The 16,541-nt window shown below is 34.9% G+C and overlaps 1 protein-coding gene across 2 annotated transcripts in view; it reads left to right on the top strand.

Annotated features, from left to right (window-relative positions):
* The window catches only part of UBR1 (ubiquitin protein ligase E3 component n-recognin 1), a 66,408-nt gene that overhangs the window by 26,428 nt on the left and 23,439 nt on the right, over positions 1–16,541 (top strand). For both annotated transcript variants that reach the window (XM_082282925.1, XM_082282924.1), the window contains exons 11-29: positions 343–441; positions 1,120–1,277; positions 1,908–2,007; positions 2,282–2,410; positions 2,627–2,807; positions 3,710–3,771; positions 3,986–4,096; positions 5,018–5,083; positions 5,193–5,294; positions 5,905–5,968; positions 6,383–6,507; positions 7,445–7,497; positions 8,492–8,594; positions 9,113–9,161; positions 10,735–10,889; positions 11,151–11,250; positions 12,937–13,046; positions 13,679–13,768; positions 15,331–15,518. In XM_082282925.1, the coding sequence (XP_082139051.1) occupies positions 343–441; positions 1,120–1,277; positions 1,908–2,007; positions 2,282–2,410; positions 2,627–2,807; positions 3,710–3,771; positions 3,986–4,096; positions 5,018–5,083; positions 5,193–5,294; positions 5,905–5,968; positions 6,383–6,507; positions 7,445–7,497; positions 8,492–8,594; positions 9,113–9,161; positions 10,735–10,889; positions 11,151–11,250; positions 12,937–13,046; positions 13,679–13,768; positions 15,331–15,518 (2,045 nt within the window). The remainder of the gene's footprint in view (positions 1–342; positions 442–1,119; positions 1,278–1,907; positions 2,008–2,281; positions 2,411–2,626; positions 2,808–3,709; positions 3,772–3,985; positions 4,097–5,017; positions 5,084–5,192; positions 5,295–5,904; positions 5,969–6,382; positions 6,508–7,444; positions 7,498–8,491; positions 8,595–9,112; positions 9,162–10,734; positions 10,890–11,150; positions 11,251–12,936; positions 13,047–13,678; positions 13,769–15,330; positions 15,519–16,541) is intronic.

The following is a 16,541-nucleotide window of genomic DNA, read 5'->3' as shown; positions in this document are numbered from 1 at the left end:
GAAGGAAGACTTGTTTTTAAGAGAAGTTAATGTCTTTTTTTTTTTCCCATATATTTTATTAATTTTTTTTTTCAGATACTTAAAATTTTTTCAGGGAGTATTGGTTGTAGGAGAAAAAAATTTTGGTTCCAGCCTGGCAAGTCAGTTAAATTTGTGCTTATCTTCAGTGTTCAGGCAGTGGGGGCTGTATTGAATTGCTTTGGTACATTGAAGACATTGTGCTGTTTTTCTTGGAACTGCCTGTATTAGGTGGGAGAAACACATTGAGATGTAATTCTTGTAACTAAAAGCAAACATTTTTATTAACATTTGTTTAATGTCCCCAATATTCTCTTTTTCTAGTATTACAAGGCATTGCAAAAAGAATACATCAGTGATGATCATGACAGAGTTCTCTCTGTGACAGCACTCTCAGTTCAGATGTTCACTGTACCTACTCTGGTACGTACAGCCTGTCTCTGCTAGAGGTGTAAAATAAGTTTGAGAATTGCTAGCAGTGCCACCTTTGCAGATTGTTGTATTTGGCAGGGAGTCTTTATGCATTGCTGAGTTGAATATGAATGATTTTGAGATTTGTTAAGGCTGATATGAAAGCAGGAGCTTGAGTTGATGTGAAAATTCATTACAGAGTGTAGAGGGAATGCAAATAAGTCTAAGTTCTTGGCACGTTGTACTCTGCATTAACTTTGTGTATTTATTTACTGCTCACATTTACCTTCCTATGTGACTTTAAAAAGGGCAAGGGGTTAAAAAATGGTTAAATGTATTTTTGTGGGGGTGAAATATGTTACATCTTAAGGGGGGGAAATATATCTCTAAATTTTAAAGGTTATATGTTTCTTGGCTGAAGTACTAATGTAAAAATTCTTTTCTATGTGGTCTTCCTAGAAAAACCCCAGCATATCTGTTATATAGATGCTGTCAGAATTGAACAAACATACAGAGTTGATACCAGTTGTGTTCCTATGCAATAAATACTGTGGGAGGTTTTTTATCTTGGGCTCTTTGCAAATGCTTAAAATAATTTTTAATCAGAAAGATTGGATTCGAAGGAAAAAATATTTTGACCAAAACATTTAACAAAAATAGGAAGAAAAAATTTTCACTTTGTTCTTGCAGGCCCGACATCTTATTGAGGAGCAAAATGTAATCACCACCATTACAGAGACACTTCTAGAAGTGCTTCCAGAGTACCTAGACAAAAATGACAAGTTCAACTTCCAAGGCTACAGTCAGGACAAGCTGAACCGGGTATATGCAGTAATATATGACCTCAGGTAAGTGTAAGGCTGAGAAGCTAGAACAGCTCTAAAAATACTGGTAGTATGATGAGGTGTTTCAATTCAGAGTTGGATGATAAAATTGCTAAAACTAAACCCAAGCCCCTCAAAAAACTCACATGGAATCTTAGTATTTTCTTTTTCAGTGGAAATGTAAAATTTTAAAATATCGAAGTTATGTTCTATAAAAACATTTTTCAATTTAAAATTATCTAATTGCATATAATATTTAAATTAATAAATATATCTGCTGTAAGACAGTGTGGGAAATTTGTCTCCTACTTGCTGTCATTCTGGGAAAGCTATAATCCTCACTTGCATAGGGTTTTCCACTGTTAATGGTACCAAATTGCTCTGATAAACTGAGTAATGTAAAACCAAACCATCCCACATACCTTGGAATTTGAAAAAAGTCTGTTAATTTCCAATGATGGATTCCCACCAAGCTACTAGTAGTTCTAGTATTTGGGGAAATTTTGAGTACTTTGGGATGGGAAGGGTGATGTAATTTGATGATGTAATTGATGATATTAAAACAATTGGAAACAATTGTATTTCAAGAACACTTGAAATATAAGTGCAAAAAGAAGTCTGAGCAAAGGGTGATAATATTTTCTTTGGGGACAGGTATGTCTTAGTCAGCAAGCCTATGGTGTGGACAGACCGTCTGAGGGAGCGCTTTTTAGAAGGATTTGTTTCTTTTCTAAGGATTCTAACTTGCATGCAGGTACAATACATTTAAATAATTTCTTTCTAATATTCTGTTGTAAAGAGATTACAGCTCCTCTTTTTTCCCCGTAATAATATTGTGGATGTGAACGTGCAATTACAATGTTAAATTCTTCAGTCCCTGTTTTGGTGGGTGAAGAAGTCATGTTTATAGAAGTAATACTCATCAGATTTACCTGCATGTATTTTACATTTTGATTGTGGAATTTTGTGTTGTGTTAAGCTTGTGATCACTGATTTAGACAGAGTATTTTGTGGGATTTCCATTTCAGGGAATGGAGGAGATAAAAAGACAGATTGGTCAGCACATTGAGGTGGACCCTGACTGGGAAGCAGCTATTGCCATACAGATGCAGCTCAAGAACATTCTTTTAATGTTCCAGGAGTGGTGTGCCTGTGATGTAAGTATATCAGTTGTTTGGGATTCTTGCATGCATGCCTTTTGTGAATCTTCCTGAAGGCTTTTGAAATAGCAGATTCTATAAAAGCTCACTATTGTTCAGTATAGTTCTCCACAAAAAAATTGTCTGAAATAATTATTCTGCAGCATGACGAAGAGAGAAAGGATGGACTGCATGATTTTTAAATATAACCTATGCATGTATTTTAAATCCTAGGAAGAGCTGCTGCTCAGGTCCTACAGAGAATGCCATAAAGCTGTGATGAGGTGCAGCACAAATGGCCGCTCTCGGGAGAAGACAGTATTTCACTTATGTGGCCATACCCTGGAGAGCAGACCTTACAGAGTGTCTGCAGATCCTGTCAGCATACATTTGCCACTGTCTAGGACTCTTGCTGGTAAGTGATGTGTTTTGATTGCTGTTTAAACTATGGTTATCATCCATCTCTATTTCTTTACTCCAGAAAACATTTGGATTAAGTGCTTGACAGATCAGTTGCTCTCTGCTTTTCTGACATTCTCATGATCAGGAAGATATGCTCCCCATATGTTCCACTAAGGGAAAGTTTTTCACAAAACATTTTCCATGCAGGTTGGAGGATGTCTTTTTAAATGGGAGAGAGAGAAGTCAGTCAAGAAGGAAAAAATTTCCTTTTTAATGAGGTCCTCAGTTTTCTCTGAAGTATTTCTGGTTCTGTTTCTATCTGCTTTGTTTAAACGAATGTCAGTTATTACTGTATCTTGAATTTATTTTCCAGCCACAGTATCTTAGTACTGTTAAAATGCACCTCCTAAAAGACATGTTTGCACCATGCCAGGACAGGTTTCTAGTCAGAATACAAAGGACCACAGCAGTGGGGGATTGCTGCTTTCTGTAGAACAGAAATGAAATCATATGCTATTATTAAGCTGTAGATTCTTTATCACATCATTTGATACCAGGATACCATCTGTTAAGCCTTGTAGTCTTGAAATTAATTTACTACTGATGTATGATTTAAATGCGAAATAAAAATTTTGCTAATATTATATAGCATCTCAATTTAGATGGTGTTAATTAATTCATTCTTTGTAAATTTATTCATAAAATAATGGATTGTAAGACTGGTAAGAACTGTTGTGATAATGTAATAGATCTTCTGCCTTAAAAAAAGGAAAGTATGAAGTCTTTCCTAAACAAACCTGGCCTTTTCTTCTGTAATACTATGAATTGTAGATTATTTAGGTGACATTTAGAAGGGGTTGGAGAGCCTTTACTGATTTTGATTTATTTTCTGATTTTTCTTCCTTGGTTTTGTAGGTCTTCATGTGCGATTAAGCAAGACTGGAGCCATCTCAAGATTGCATGAGTTTGTTTCGCCTGTAAGAGACTTTTATTTTTTTCCCAAATGCTTCTTGTGATTTATACTCTGGGAAGAAAAAAGCCTGAAGCTATATCCTCTAACCTTCATGGCACACATACAAGCTATTTTTCAGCTGTCAATATATTTTTGTTCGTTAGGACTTACACTTTTAAAACCACTGGCAGATTTATTCTTATGTGGGTTTTTTGTTTTTTCCCTTTTTTAAATTCTAGGAAGAATTTCAAGTGGAGCTGCTTGTAGAATATCCTTTGCGATGTCTTGTCTTGGTTGCGCAGGTTGCTGCAGAGATGTGGAGAAGGAATGGGCTCTCCCTGATAAGCCAGGTACTCCCTTACAGTGTTCAGTGGCGAGCTGATCCTAATAGCGTTTGCCAGGGGTTCATCCAGTGCGGAGAGAGGTCATGGGGTCACTCCCACAGTAAATAGAAAGGTTTCTAGGTGGAAATTTATGTTACTTGGTTTTATTTCTAACTTCAGCAATGGCTTACCTCCCTGTCTTAGGTGAGTGTTTTCATCTCCATTATGACTGTTTCTTACTCTGTGAAATAGTAATAATGTTACTGATGTCTGCTTGTAAGCTGCTTTCAGATCTCATAATCACTGCATAAGTACTTGTTAGTATTCCTGCTTATAACATAAAATGTTAGAAGTTCTTCTTGTTGTATGGAAATCATTATAGGCAAAAGTTTAAACTATATTTGTCTCATATTAAACTTTTGAGAACCCTATAGCTAGGCATACAAACATTTTCTAATACTTTTGACTTCTGTTGCAAGAGTAAAGGTAAAGGGAAGAGTCTACCCTTGCATTTGCCTGCTTTGGCTTCACTTTGGGTTGTTTTTTTTGTTTGGTTTTCTTTTTTCTTCCTTTAATGGCAGAAATTTTCTTCTAACCTTGCACAGGACCCTTTGGTGAAATCAAAGTAAATATTGGTAAACCCCTGTAGAATTGTCTTTCTGAAAACTAGGGTAGGAGAAGCAGGACGTTTGGACTTAATTCAGTAGCAGCCATGGGAATTAAGCCCTCTTGGAAGGGGGTCTGAAGTATGGCATAGACTTTTTCTGGATAGGTAAAAAACCATTTTTCATTTCCATCAAAGTACTTTTTTTTTTTTTTTTGAAAGAAATCTGGACTTTCCTTTGCTCAGTAAAGGTGTGGTACAGTTTAAAAAAGCCTCAGAGATTAACTGATGCACATTTGGTAGTATATTACTTTATATCTCTATTTTGTTTTCCTGTTTCCTAGGTATTCTATTATCAAGATGTTAAATGCAGAGAGGAGATGTACGATAAAGACATCATCATGCTCCAGGTATAATGTTCTGAGTCATTGTGTACTTGTCATTTTAAAAAAATTCAGTTAAATTTGCATGATTTTGAAATAGTAAGTGATGTTCATATTAATTTGGGTTTTTTGATAGATAGGTGCATCTCTTATGGATCCAAACCAGTTCCTCCTGCTGATACTGCAGAGATACGAGCTTGCCGATGCTTTCAAAAAGATCAAACCCACCAAAGATCAGGTAAGTGGTAAATCTTTCTGCTGTTTAATTTGTCAGCTTTGAGTATATGAAACAGCAATAAGAAAAACTTGCTACTGTTGATAACTGCATTTTCAAGGCTGCACTAGAAGTCAGTAAACACAGGAGCTGGTGGTTAGGTAAATATTTTGTATTTGGAATTTGTAGAGGCTTCCTCAAAAATAGCAAGCAAGTTTTGCCCCTTTTGATCTTTATTTCATAGGGCATCTACCAAAATCCATGTAAGTCAATTCACTACAGCACTTCATATGTCTTTTAGGCCATGTTACATGCTTTTATTTTGGTTGGAAATTTCTTGGGTTGTTATGCTACTTCTTGTGGCTTGACCTTTGATAAAACCCTTCATTTGGGATACTTTTTTTAGCTGATGTTTCTTTTCTTGCGTATGAATCTTGAACTTTAGTTGTTGTATAATATCACCTCTACAGGAGCAGGCACTTTTTCCAGCTTGTTAGAATGGAATTTCTTCTTAGAGTCCAGTGCTTCAGCAAAGTAGTAGATGAGAGGGCTGAGCTCAGTGTCATTTAAAGGATGGATTTTTGTACACCTTTGTTTTTGGTATTTTTTAACCTTATTTTGGTCATTCTTGCAGGATTTGATTAAGCAATATAATGTTTTAATAGAAGAGATGCTACAGATTCTCATCTATGTTGTGGGTAAGATTCACTTCTCTGTTGTTGTAGTACTGCATTATTGCTTAGAGCAGGCTTGATGATTTTCTTTAATACAGATAGTATAGAGAGGATACTGGAGAGTGCATCTTTTAAATAGATGATTCAGTAACACAAGTATTTCTCTGCTGGAAGCAATAGGAGTTGCACAGTGAAAAGAGCTGTTAGATAACTTCATAATTGACATTAAAATAGAATATGATGAGAGTCCATCTTGACCCATTTTGTTAGGAAGCTAGGCTAAGAAACATTTTTACTCAGATACTTGGGACAGGCTTCTGACAAATGCAAGCTTATACAATGAAACATCCTGACAGTACCATTATCATGGTGCAAAGTTCAAATTTGCTTTATACTCATCATATTTGCCATTCTTCTTCTTTTGGTTCTCTCTGACAGGGGAAAGATATGTGCCTGGAATCAGTAATGTGACAAAAGAAGATGTTATAATGAGAGAAATCATCCATCTGTTATGTATTGAACCAATGGCTCACAGTGCAATTACCAAGTCCTTACCTGAAAACGTGAGTCCTGATTTATTTACCTCTTTCCTTCATTTACTTTTTCTTGTTTTGTCTTTCTTCTTTAGCTTTCATATCTTTATATTGGAAGCATTCCTAATACAAAGCTTAACTGTTGGTGTGAGAATTACAAAATGGTGTAACAAAGGGGCTAACACACCTTACTGATGTAAAGGTAAATGTCATAGATTCAAGTATGGACTGATCTGAAAAGACTTGTATGGAAATTATGCTTTCTGATTAAGAGGTGCATTTTTTTTTTTTTTTTAGAATATTCAGCTGTAGTTCTCTTAGATTGGAAAAGAAAAGTTGTGACATTTTCTGGTTTGGCCCTGTAGGATGATGCAACTGGATTCCATTCTGCCCTGTGTACCATTAATAAATTTGAGCCTGTAATTTTGATCACTTAAACCTGGGCAGATCCATTTGGAGTCGTGTTGCACAGGTCTATTAGAAAACAGAGAATTCCTTGTCATTGCATTACAGTTGTTGAAGATTCAAGCAAAGGCGAGGGATGTGGATTAGATTTTATAGTCTGTGCAAGTGTTCAGGGCCACCAATCAATGCAAAAACCCCTAAATGTTTATTGTAAATGAAATAGCCTGAAATATTATCATAGTATCCACATTCACTGTTTTAAAATATGTAAACCTCTTTTTTTTCCCTCCATTAAGGTTGGGTAAGCATTGACCTGTTTCTAGAGATCAGCTCTGTTATTAATGAAGTTCTACACTATTAAGTGAGAGTATTATGTATCTTTGATACTTCCTTGAAACTTGCCAATTATGAATATCTGCTTTCTGTTTAACAGTGGGCAAAATATAATAGTTCATGAGTTAGGGCATTATCTAAATCTGTTTGTCTATTTTTGTTACTCATAGCATAATACTGAAGATATTTGAATCATTATATGTTTATCCCAAACTAAATTTTTTACCAGGAGAACAATGAAACTGGCTTGGAGAATGTAATTGATAAAGTGGCTACATTTAAGTAAGTTTTTAATGTTGTTTAATAAGTAGCTTGAATGTAAAATAAGATTTCTTAGATTATTTGGGTTAAACAAGCTGAACTGCACGGTCTCTGTTAGCTAGTATTTTGCTGTCTTGAAATAATTATGTTTGCAAATATGCATAGGAAAGAAAAAGTGTGTGGAATATCCTATGCTGCTGCTGCTCCTCTCCCTTTGCCACGCTCTTTCCTCAAATTCAGTTTGAGGAGTCTCAGTTTAGTAATCTTAAATCCTAGTGGGAGAATCTTCAAAAGTTCATTTTTTTTCAAAGATGGTTAGGAAAGTTAACAAGTCATTGTACCTTTGACAGTCACCATCTAGTAGCTGGTGTAAATGTTGCATAGTTGCTGATTTTCTGGAACTTTCCCTCTTTTTTTCTGGGAGTTAATTTTATGTATAAATATATATGTGTGTGTGTGTATGCAAATATAGAACAATAAATTGTAGTTGAAAAAAACTAGTTCAAATGTCTGCTATTTTTGTGAAAAAAAGTCTTAGTTATTTTAGTATACCTTACTTTAAATTTCATATGGCTTGCTTTAATTAAGAGCAACTGTAGGTGTACCTAGGAATTTTATTTTGGAAATTATATGAACAGTTCAAAAAAATCTCACTGGCTAGAAAGTAGCAAGTATTACTTGTTTTATACTTTGGTTAAAGAAAGGATTGAATTTTATACGATGACATCCAATGTCTAAAATTCTAAGCCATACAGTTAAAAAGAATTTTCAGAGGCTGTATGGCATGCTCTAGGTGGTATAGACTAGAAATATTTTACTGTTGGATTGTTTACTCCTGTACATCCTGTCTTGAAAATTTAAGACTCATAACTATACTCACTCTCTGCTTTTAATAAGTTAGTGAGTAACTGTTACAATTCCTCCTTCCTTAGAAAACAAATTGTGTTTGTTTACATTCGAAGACGTGCTGAATGTACATTACTAATCTGTGTGTCGTGAAATATTTCTCTGTAAGGAAACCGGGTGTCTCTGGCCATGGAGTTTATGAACTGAAAGATGAATGCTTGAAGGAATTCAATATGTTCTTTTATCACTACACTAAGACCCAGCACAGCAAGGTAAGCGGTGTAAGATTCACTCTCAAAGGTTAAAAAAATAGTACATACTTATCAATGTTTAAAGAGTTTTGCTGAATAAATGCAATCTAAAGAAATTGATCCAGTAAAGGGTATATGCAGCTGCCTTCAAAACTGAATGTTCCATGAAGTTAAGATTGTCAATACAAATTGACCATGGTAGGGTTTGCATTAGTGTTTCCTGTGTGACAACTTGTGTATTAACTCTTGATGCTGAGAACAAAATGTGATATGAATTATTTTTGCATTGGGAAACCCCAAACTTTGCTTTTGTAGCTCTTACTGAGGAAGCAAATATGTCCAATTATTTATCTTTACTACAAATTTGAATGCAAAATGTAATGTTGTTAAACATGTTTCAGACAAAATTCTAGTACACAACCAGGCATTCACTACGTATCTTGCCGTATTTCTAGTGTAGGATTTCTCATTATTTCATTAATCTCATTATTGTGTACTTCTGTAGAGGTGCTGATACAACAACACTCCTTTTTCTGTAGGCTGAACATACACAAAAGAAAAGAAGAAAACAAGAAAACAGAGATGAAGGTAAATTCTAAAATTAATGATTCAACAAATGGGATAATTTGGTAGTATATGCAGTTGTGTATATATACTGAGCTTTGGGAGATGTCTTGTGACTTAATAGTGGATAGTTGAGTTCATATTAAATTTGTTTTGATTTGTAGTAATTGTCTGTAATTGGCACCTAGCATTTGTTTTGTCTTTTTTCTTTATCATGGATAGGAATTCTGGAACTTTTAGTTTAATTTACAGGTAGGGAAATAAACATGACACGGTACCTGTTGACAAACCCATGAACAACTCAGAGATTTTATGGTGGAGTAACCAAGATTTGGGGGTTTTTTTGAGCAGTTTCTTTAGCACAGTGTTGAAACATAATAATGCCGTGTAGAGAAGGTTGCCACAGGAACTAATGCTCATATCCATTCGGTAATACAAGAATGAGACTTAAGTTTTAGAAATAACTTTTTATAAGCTATGAACACATAAAACAATAAACCCCCATGTATCTATTGTAACACAAATGTTATTTCCCTTTTGCGTTTACTTTTACCCATTCAAGTCAAAAGCATTTAATTGAGTTGATTTGAGGTAACTTGGTAAGTTGAACAAATAAGTAAAATGAACAACTTAGTAAACTCAACTTTGCCCCTTCCCCTTTCACTCTGGCAGCTTAAAATGATGTCAGAGGAATTAATTTTGTAGAAATTTTTAAAAATGCGGTTATTTAGATGTAATTTTCAAAGACTCACATTCATATAATTGGACCAAAATAGGGTTCCAAAATATTGAAGGTATGTTGACACTGATGTGTGTTCCCCTGAAACTATATGTTTTGTTGCAGGTACTTCCTGCATATTCTTTTATGTGGCTGTATTGTCTTTGTCAGTAACTTCATTCAGCCTAAATTGTCCAAGGAATGATGGTTTCAGAAACGCTTCATTCACAGAGGTCCTCTGGAAAGAGGCAATCTGAAAATAGGCATCCAGGTACCAAAAGAGGACTGAAGTCAGTGGTTCCTGGTAGGGAGAAGCTGGAAGCTGTGGTGTTAAATGAGGTGCTGTTAGTTGATTCCAAGATTCCACATCAGAGTTCCAGTATTAACTCAGAAAATGTACATAACTAGAAATTACTGGAATGCCAGTAGCAAAAAAAATTTAGACGTGTGATGTGTCTATCCACACATGTGACACTGTAGTGTGGGACACTACAGTCTGGAAGCTCCACTCCTCATTTTTGTTTAACTACTTGGAAACTTTGTATTTGCTGCAAAGCACAAACTGTGTGTTTTATAGTGATACATAAATGATAAGGCAGTATGAAGTGTTAAAAATTTGTATTTACAGATACAACTAATACTTGTGATTGATTGTTTAACTTAGCTTGCATGTGTTTTATATAAGAACTTACTAAAAGTACTTAGGTTTGCCAAGGATGAAAGTTGACTTAGGCAAACAATTGTGTTTGAACATGGTTTTATTTATTTATATGTCCAGTTTTTCTTTCACTGAAATTAGTATGTTTGTGCTCTCTACTTTTGCCTGTAATCTTGGGTGGGATGTCAGTTCATTGATATCTTTGCACATCTGTTTTCTAGCATTGCCACCCCCTCCTCCTCCAGACTTCAGTCCTGCATTCAGCAACGTGGTGAGGATTCTGAACTGCGATGTTATGATGCACATCCTGCGGACCCTTCTGCAGAGGGCAGTGGAGCTGGAAACCCACTTGTGGACTGAGGCTATGATCCAAATGGTATGGTTAGCCTTGGTCATCTTCTGATGGCCATTCCATCAGAATGGAATGAGATCATATTTTGATCTTAATTAATGTGCAAAAAATTTATATTGTGCTTTTTTTATTTCACCTTCCATGTATGATCTCTGCACTATCATGTGTTTTATCATTCATATAATCAACATAATACAGAACTGTATTAAAAATCCTTATTTGATGTGCCAGTTTTCCATATCTTAAACACTGAATGAGACTTATTATTTTTCTCTTCTTTTTCAGGTGCTTCATCTCCTTTCTTTAGGGTTACTAGAAGAGAAGCAGCAGTTACAGAAGTCTCCTGAAGAAGAAGTGGTCTTTGATTTTTATCACAAAGCAACACGTATGTTTCATTTTCCTTAAAAGCACAGAATAAACTAGGCTAACTTGATTTTGTAAGGACTAAAATAAGCTAGAAGAAATTATTCAGTGGTTTTAGTCAGAAAGGCTTTACTTTATGCTATATAATTAAAACCTGATAATTTAAAATTTTTAAAAATAATTAAGAAATCAGTTTTGGACTAGCTTCCTTTGTTCCCAGTTTCCAGGTAGGTTGAAGAGGATATGTGCTTCTCTTCCTGGGACAGAAATGAAAAGTAGTACTAGTGTTACATAACTGAAAATGGTTTTTCCTTCACAAGAACAGCATTGAAATGGGAACTAAGAACTCTTTGAAAAATGTCAGTGGATTTAAGTGAACTGTGTCCATCTTTGGTTCTCTTGAGCTGTACAATTATTGATTTACCTGCAAGTTAGTCTTTCACTATGGTAGTGAAAACTGAAAGAGAACTTAATGGCTGTGGCTTGTACTTTTTTCTTTTTCAAATCTTTATTGAGCATTTCCTAATATTACATTCAGGATTATTGCATGGGAGTTGGAATCTGCGTTTTCTAAATAATCTTCCGTCTTATCTAGAGTTTCTGCTTCGTTGTGTAAGAATTAACAAAAAATTCTATTATCAAGCTAAACATCACTGTCACTTGTGAGATGCAACAGAGATAAGAATTGTGAAGTAAAATCATAGAATCATAGAATTGTTCGTATTAGAAAAGACCTCTGAGATCATTAAGTCCGAATTTTAACTCAGCACTGCCAAGCGCACGACTAAACCATGTTCCTAAACATCATATCTGTGTCTTTCAAATACCTTCTACAAGAATAAATATATAAAACTACTGAAGTCCCTTTATTCAGTTTTTAAAAAATGCGGTGTTTGAAAAGCACTTCCAAATGCACTTTATTTTTAAATTTTTTCTTATTGTTGAGGAAGAAGCATCATCATCACACTGAAAGTAGTTCCATTTAAGAAGTTTCTTGTCAACTATAGGAATACAATAAAAGTAGCAATTATAACTGAGATGCTAGAGAATGCCTTGCTAGCTTTAGTTTTGCATAACCAGAAAAACCAAAGCCCCACTTACATGTAAGGGATGCAAAAATAATCAGTATTTTTGTAAGAAAGCTCTTATTGAGAAGCAATTTATTAAAAGAAAGTTCTTTTTGCAATGTATTTGTCTTCCTACTAAAAAAGTAAAATGAATTCTGTGTGGAAAGTGCTGCAAAACAAATATAATTGAAGAGAATGGTCTCCATCTTAAAGCATTTTTGTGTTAGAGAAGGGCCTAGAATGCTATGAACTCTCACCAAGTTGTGAGGAAGGAAATAATTACTGTGATTACAGTAGCTTTTGTGATTAGAAATAAACAGGTACACAATAAGCTGTTAGCAAACATAGGTAAAGCTCTAAAGAGCTTTACTGCTTCCCCCGAAAGGAGAGGCCATTCTTTTCTAAGCAGACATTATTAAGCAAAAATTAAGAAATAGTTGATCTACAAAGGGTAAGTTATACTCTATAGAACTGGAATAAGCAGATGAAATGATACCAGAAATGTAACTACACAGTTTGTGTTCATGCATGTGTGTTACATAATCAGCAATATTTTAAGGCTTCTCCATGGTTGTAAATACATTAAAATGTTAGGGGTTTTTTTTCCCTGAAGGCCCTTTTCTATTTTTCACTTTGTAAAGGAATGGGAAGCTCAGCCTTGAATGCTGTGAATGTGTTGATGCTTCTGGAGAAATTGAAGAGAGTTCCCCAGTTAGAGGCGCAAAAGGACACAGTCAATTGGATACTGCAGGTACACAAAGGAGAGATAAGTATGATCTGATTTCAGTAATGTAGAAAGCTTTTCTGGAACATGTTATGATTCCTACATATAGTCCAGTGTTTACATCTGCAGTGATTCCTTCAGAAGTTTAATCTGTTGCAGCACTGTACTTGCTACTTGTACTTTCAAGTATTGGGTCAATTTTTGCTTGGGTAACTCATTCCAGTAATGACATTTGTATGCATATCCTCATATCTGTTGCAAAATAACAGCAAATAATGAGTAAAGTAGTGTTCTGGGAGTGCACATACAGTCTTGGGTGTTTCTGTTATTTAGGAGTATTGAGTGGTTTAATCCATTTGAAAATCTGAAAATAACATGAAATGAAATACCATGAGTTTTAATCCTGTCTATCATAGAACAGATTGGGTTGGAAGGGACCTTAAAAAATATCTAGCTTCCAAGCCCCTGCCATGGGTAGGGACACCTTCCAATAGACCAGATTGCCTACAGCCTCATCCAGCCTGGACTTGAACACTTCCAGCATTCACAAATTCTCTGGGCAGCCTGTTCCAATGCTTATATATTGTGGTATTGGAAATGTATTAATCTATATTGTTCCAAGTTGCATTTTCTTTGTAACACTAAGTCTCTATTTTTAGATGTTTGACACGGTGAAGAGATTGAGAGAAAAATCTAGTTTGCCAACAGTAGGAGCTACATCAGGCTCAGAAGCTATAAGAGGTGATGAGGTAATGATAAAATAAAAGTTCAGGGAAGCTCTGTATTTAATGTTTTGAGTGGCTATTTTCAATAACTTGCCTAAATTTATTGTTGCCTAAAATGATGATTTTTCAAAACTAATTTCTGGTATCTTGTCTACAACTAGGATTTAGGTTCCAAGAATAATATTTTTAGTAAGTGAAATTTGTGCTAAACATGTTTCATGGAATTATCAGCAGCTAATATGAGCTTTGGTCGTACTCCCAAGTGAAGCAACTGAGGGGGCTGAAGGAAGTAATTTGTGCTCATCTTTCCATTTCTTGTCTTTGTGATTTGACCACTTTTTCTATTATACTGTCATTGTACAGTAATTAGAAATACAAGTCCACTTTAAATCACGTCTTATAATTTACGATATCTATCAAGAGATTAATCTGCTTTGCCCTGGTTGTATAAAGACATGAGCCTTAAGTAATTTTTCTTATTGTCAGTCTCTTTGCCCTTCCCTTAAAATAACTTCTGAATCTGTGGTCAAATGACACAGTGAAATGGAGATTTCAAAGGTGACTTCAGTCCTGTGGAGTGGTTGTATTTTCAATTGGCATTTGAACAGAAAAGAAGAATCTGATTACCCTTATCCAGTACGCAAAGGCAGACCAGTTTTCTCTTACACGTTTGGTTTGGCAACTGCTTGCTGCTAAACAATCTCTTGGCTGGTCATTGCATGCCTAATTCTAAACTTACCACACAGCATATGCCATGTTTCTTTTTTGAGGTAGATGTCGTATGAGATCTGCTAAGGGATCAAACAAAATACAGAAGTCAGTAAGAAATTAGTCTTTTACAGTTCTACTTGTGGAGCAATTTGTGGTTTGATTTCCTGGAAAAGTATTGGTACTGTGAATGGAAACCTTGTGTATAATGTTGTATTTGTCCCTTAAATAATTGAGTGGGAAGAGTTAGGGTCTATATATTTTAATAAAGTCTATCTGTGTTTTTTGAATTCTGTGTTTCTAAAGCATAGAAATACTTTGTTTATGGTTTTTGAAAACATGATACAAGAGTAAATGTTGGAAGAATAATAGTTTTCCAGTGTACCATAATGAAAATACAATACACAGATGCATAAAATGCTGACACATTTGTTGGGTCATGGATAGCACTTCAAGATAAAATTTTCTTCAATTTCCATAAGGGAGATACTGAATACTCAGTAGGGTTTTGCTTATGGGGAGAATAACAGAACACTGGAGAAAGCTTTGATGTTCACCTCGCTAAAATTTCTTAAGAACAGACAAGTACCTAATTAAAATGACTCAAGTATTATTGATCATGTCTTTGGGCTAGGAATTGTACTAGGGACCTTTTGTAGACCACAAAAGTCCAGTGTTAGTTAATGAACCTAGTGAACATGTAAAGATTTGAGTTTTATTTATTTTTATTTTAGATAGCAGTTAGCTTTTTTCCTCATTAAGGTGACGTCAGTTAAGGAATTTTATGTCAGTGGTTAGAATGCCTATAATGAGGAGACTCTCTCCTCATTTCTTGATGTTCTCAGCTGCCTGAGATTTCTTTATTCTCTTACCGTAAGACACAGAGCACTCAGGATAAAGAGAAAGCTGAGCGGAAGAGAAAGGCGGAAGCAGCAAGGTTGCACCGTCAGAAGATAATGGCCCAGATGTCTGCCCTGCAGAGGAATTTCATTGAAACCCACAAGCTCCTGTATGAAAACACACTGGAGGCCCAGGGGAAAGAAGATGCTATTATGGAAGAAGAAAGGTAAAAAAACCCAGACGTTCAGAGTTCTGGTGGGAAGAGTTTGTTACCTGCTACGTGAGTTCATTATGCAACCTAAAGTACATAAGTAGGTTCAAGGGATAGATTGTGTCATTCCAGTCAACAAACTCGTATCTCTATTTACTTTTAAGTCATCTTCTGTTATAGAATTATATGTAAAATAGCATGTGTGTGCTGATGTAAAAACAGTGGATCACTTTGTAGAGCAGCATAAAATAAACTATAAAAAGAAAATTTCTTCAGATGGTGAATACTTATATTGTTTAATGTTTGAGAAAATGTCATTAGAAAGCTGTCGAGTTGACCACACTGTAATTTTGGAGGTGACTGTCTACCTTGTATGAAAATTTAAGTGTTTTATTTGGAAAGAATCTGAAAGCCAATGTGCCTTAAGTTTAGGTTGCAATGAAGAAAGTATGCTTCTTGTAGCTCAAATCACTTGAGATTTTTTGTTAGGTTTTTAGCATCTTATTTCATACTGAAGATGTTTGATTTATATTGGTTATAATTTTGTTGGTATGCATTGCTCCTGGTCTAGAGATACTTCAGCAGTATAGTACACCTAATACAGCTCACAATTTCTGTTTAATTGGGTCTGTACAAAACTAATCTGGAAAACAGAGCTACCTGCTGGAAGAAAAGTACAGATCACTTCCTTATGCCTTGGTCTTTAATAAAGCATGTTCTTTAAATCATTGAACTCTGAAATAGTGAATATTTAAAAAATATGTGAAAGCTTATTGTATCATGAAGCATTGGATTAAGGTAGTGGCATTTATTTTTGGTAGTGGCATTCATTTGTTTGCTTCAAGAATGGGAAACATTTTTAATGTTTAAAATATGTTTAATCTACATTGAATACAGTTTCTTGAATTTCTTGCTGTCTGAATCTACTTTACTGTTATTTTATGCTAGCTCGCTTCCTCTTTCTATTTTTAAAGAATCCTGCATTTTAGTGAGGATTGAGCAATTTCTTTATTATTTGGTTTTGTAAAGTAATTTGAT

This window comes from Coloeus monedula (assembly GCF_965178545.1).
Source record: "Coloeus monedula genome assembly, chromosome: 6".
Classification (NCBI taxonomy): domain Eukaryota; kingdom Metazoa; phylum Chordata; class Aves; order Passeriformes; family Corvidae; genus Coloeus; species Coloeus monedula.
This window is presented reverse-complemented; position numbering and strand designations above follow the sequence as displayed.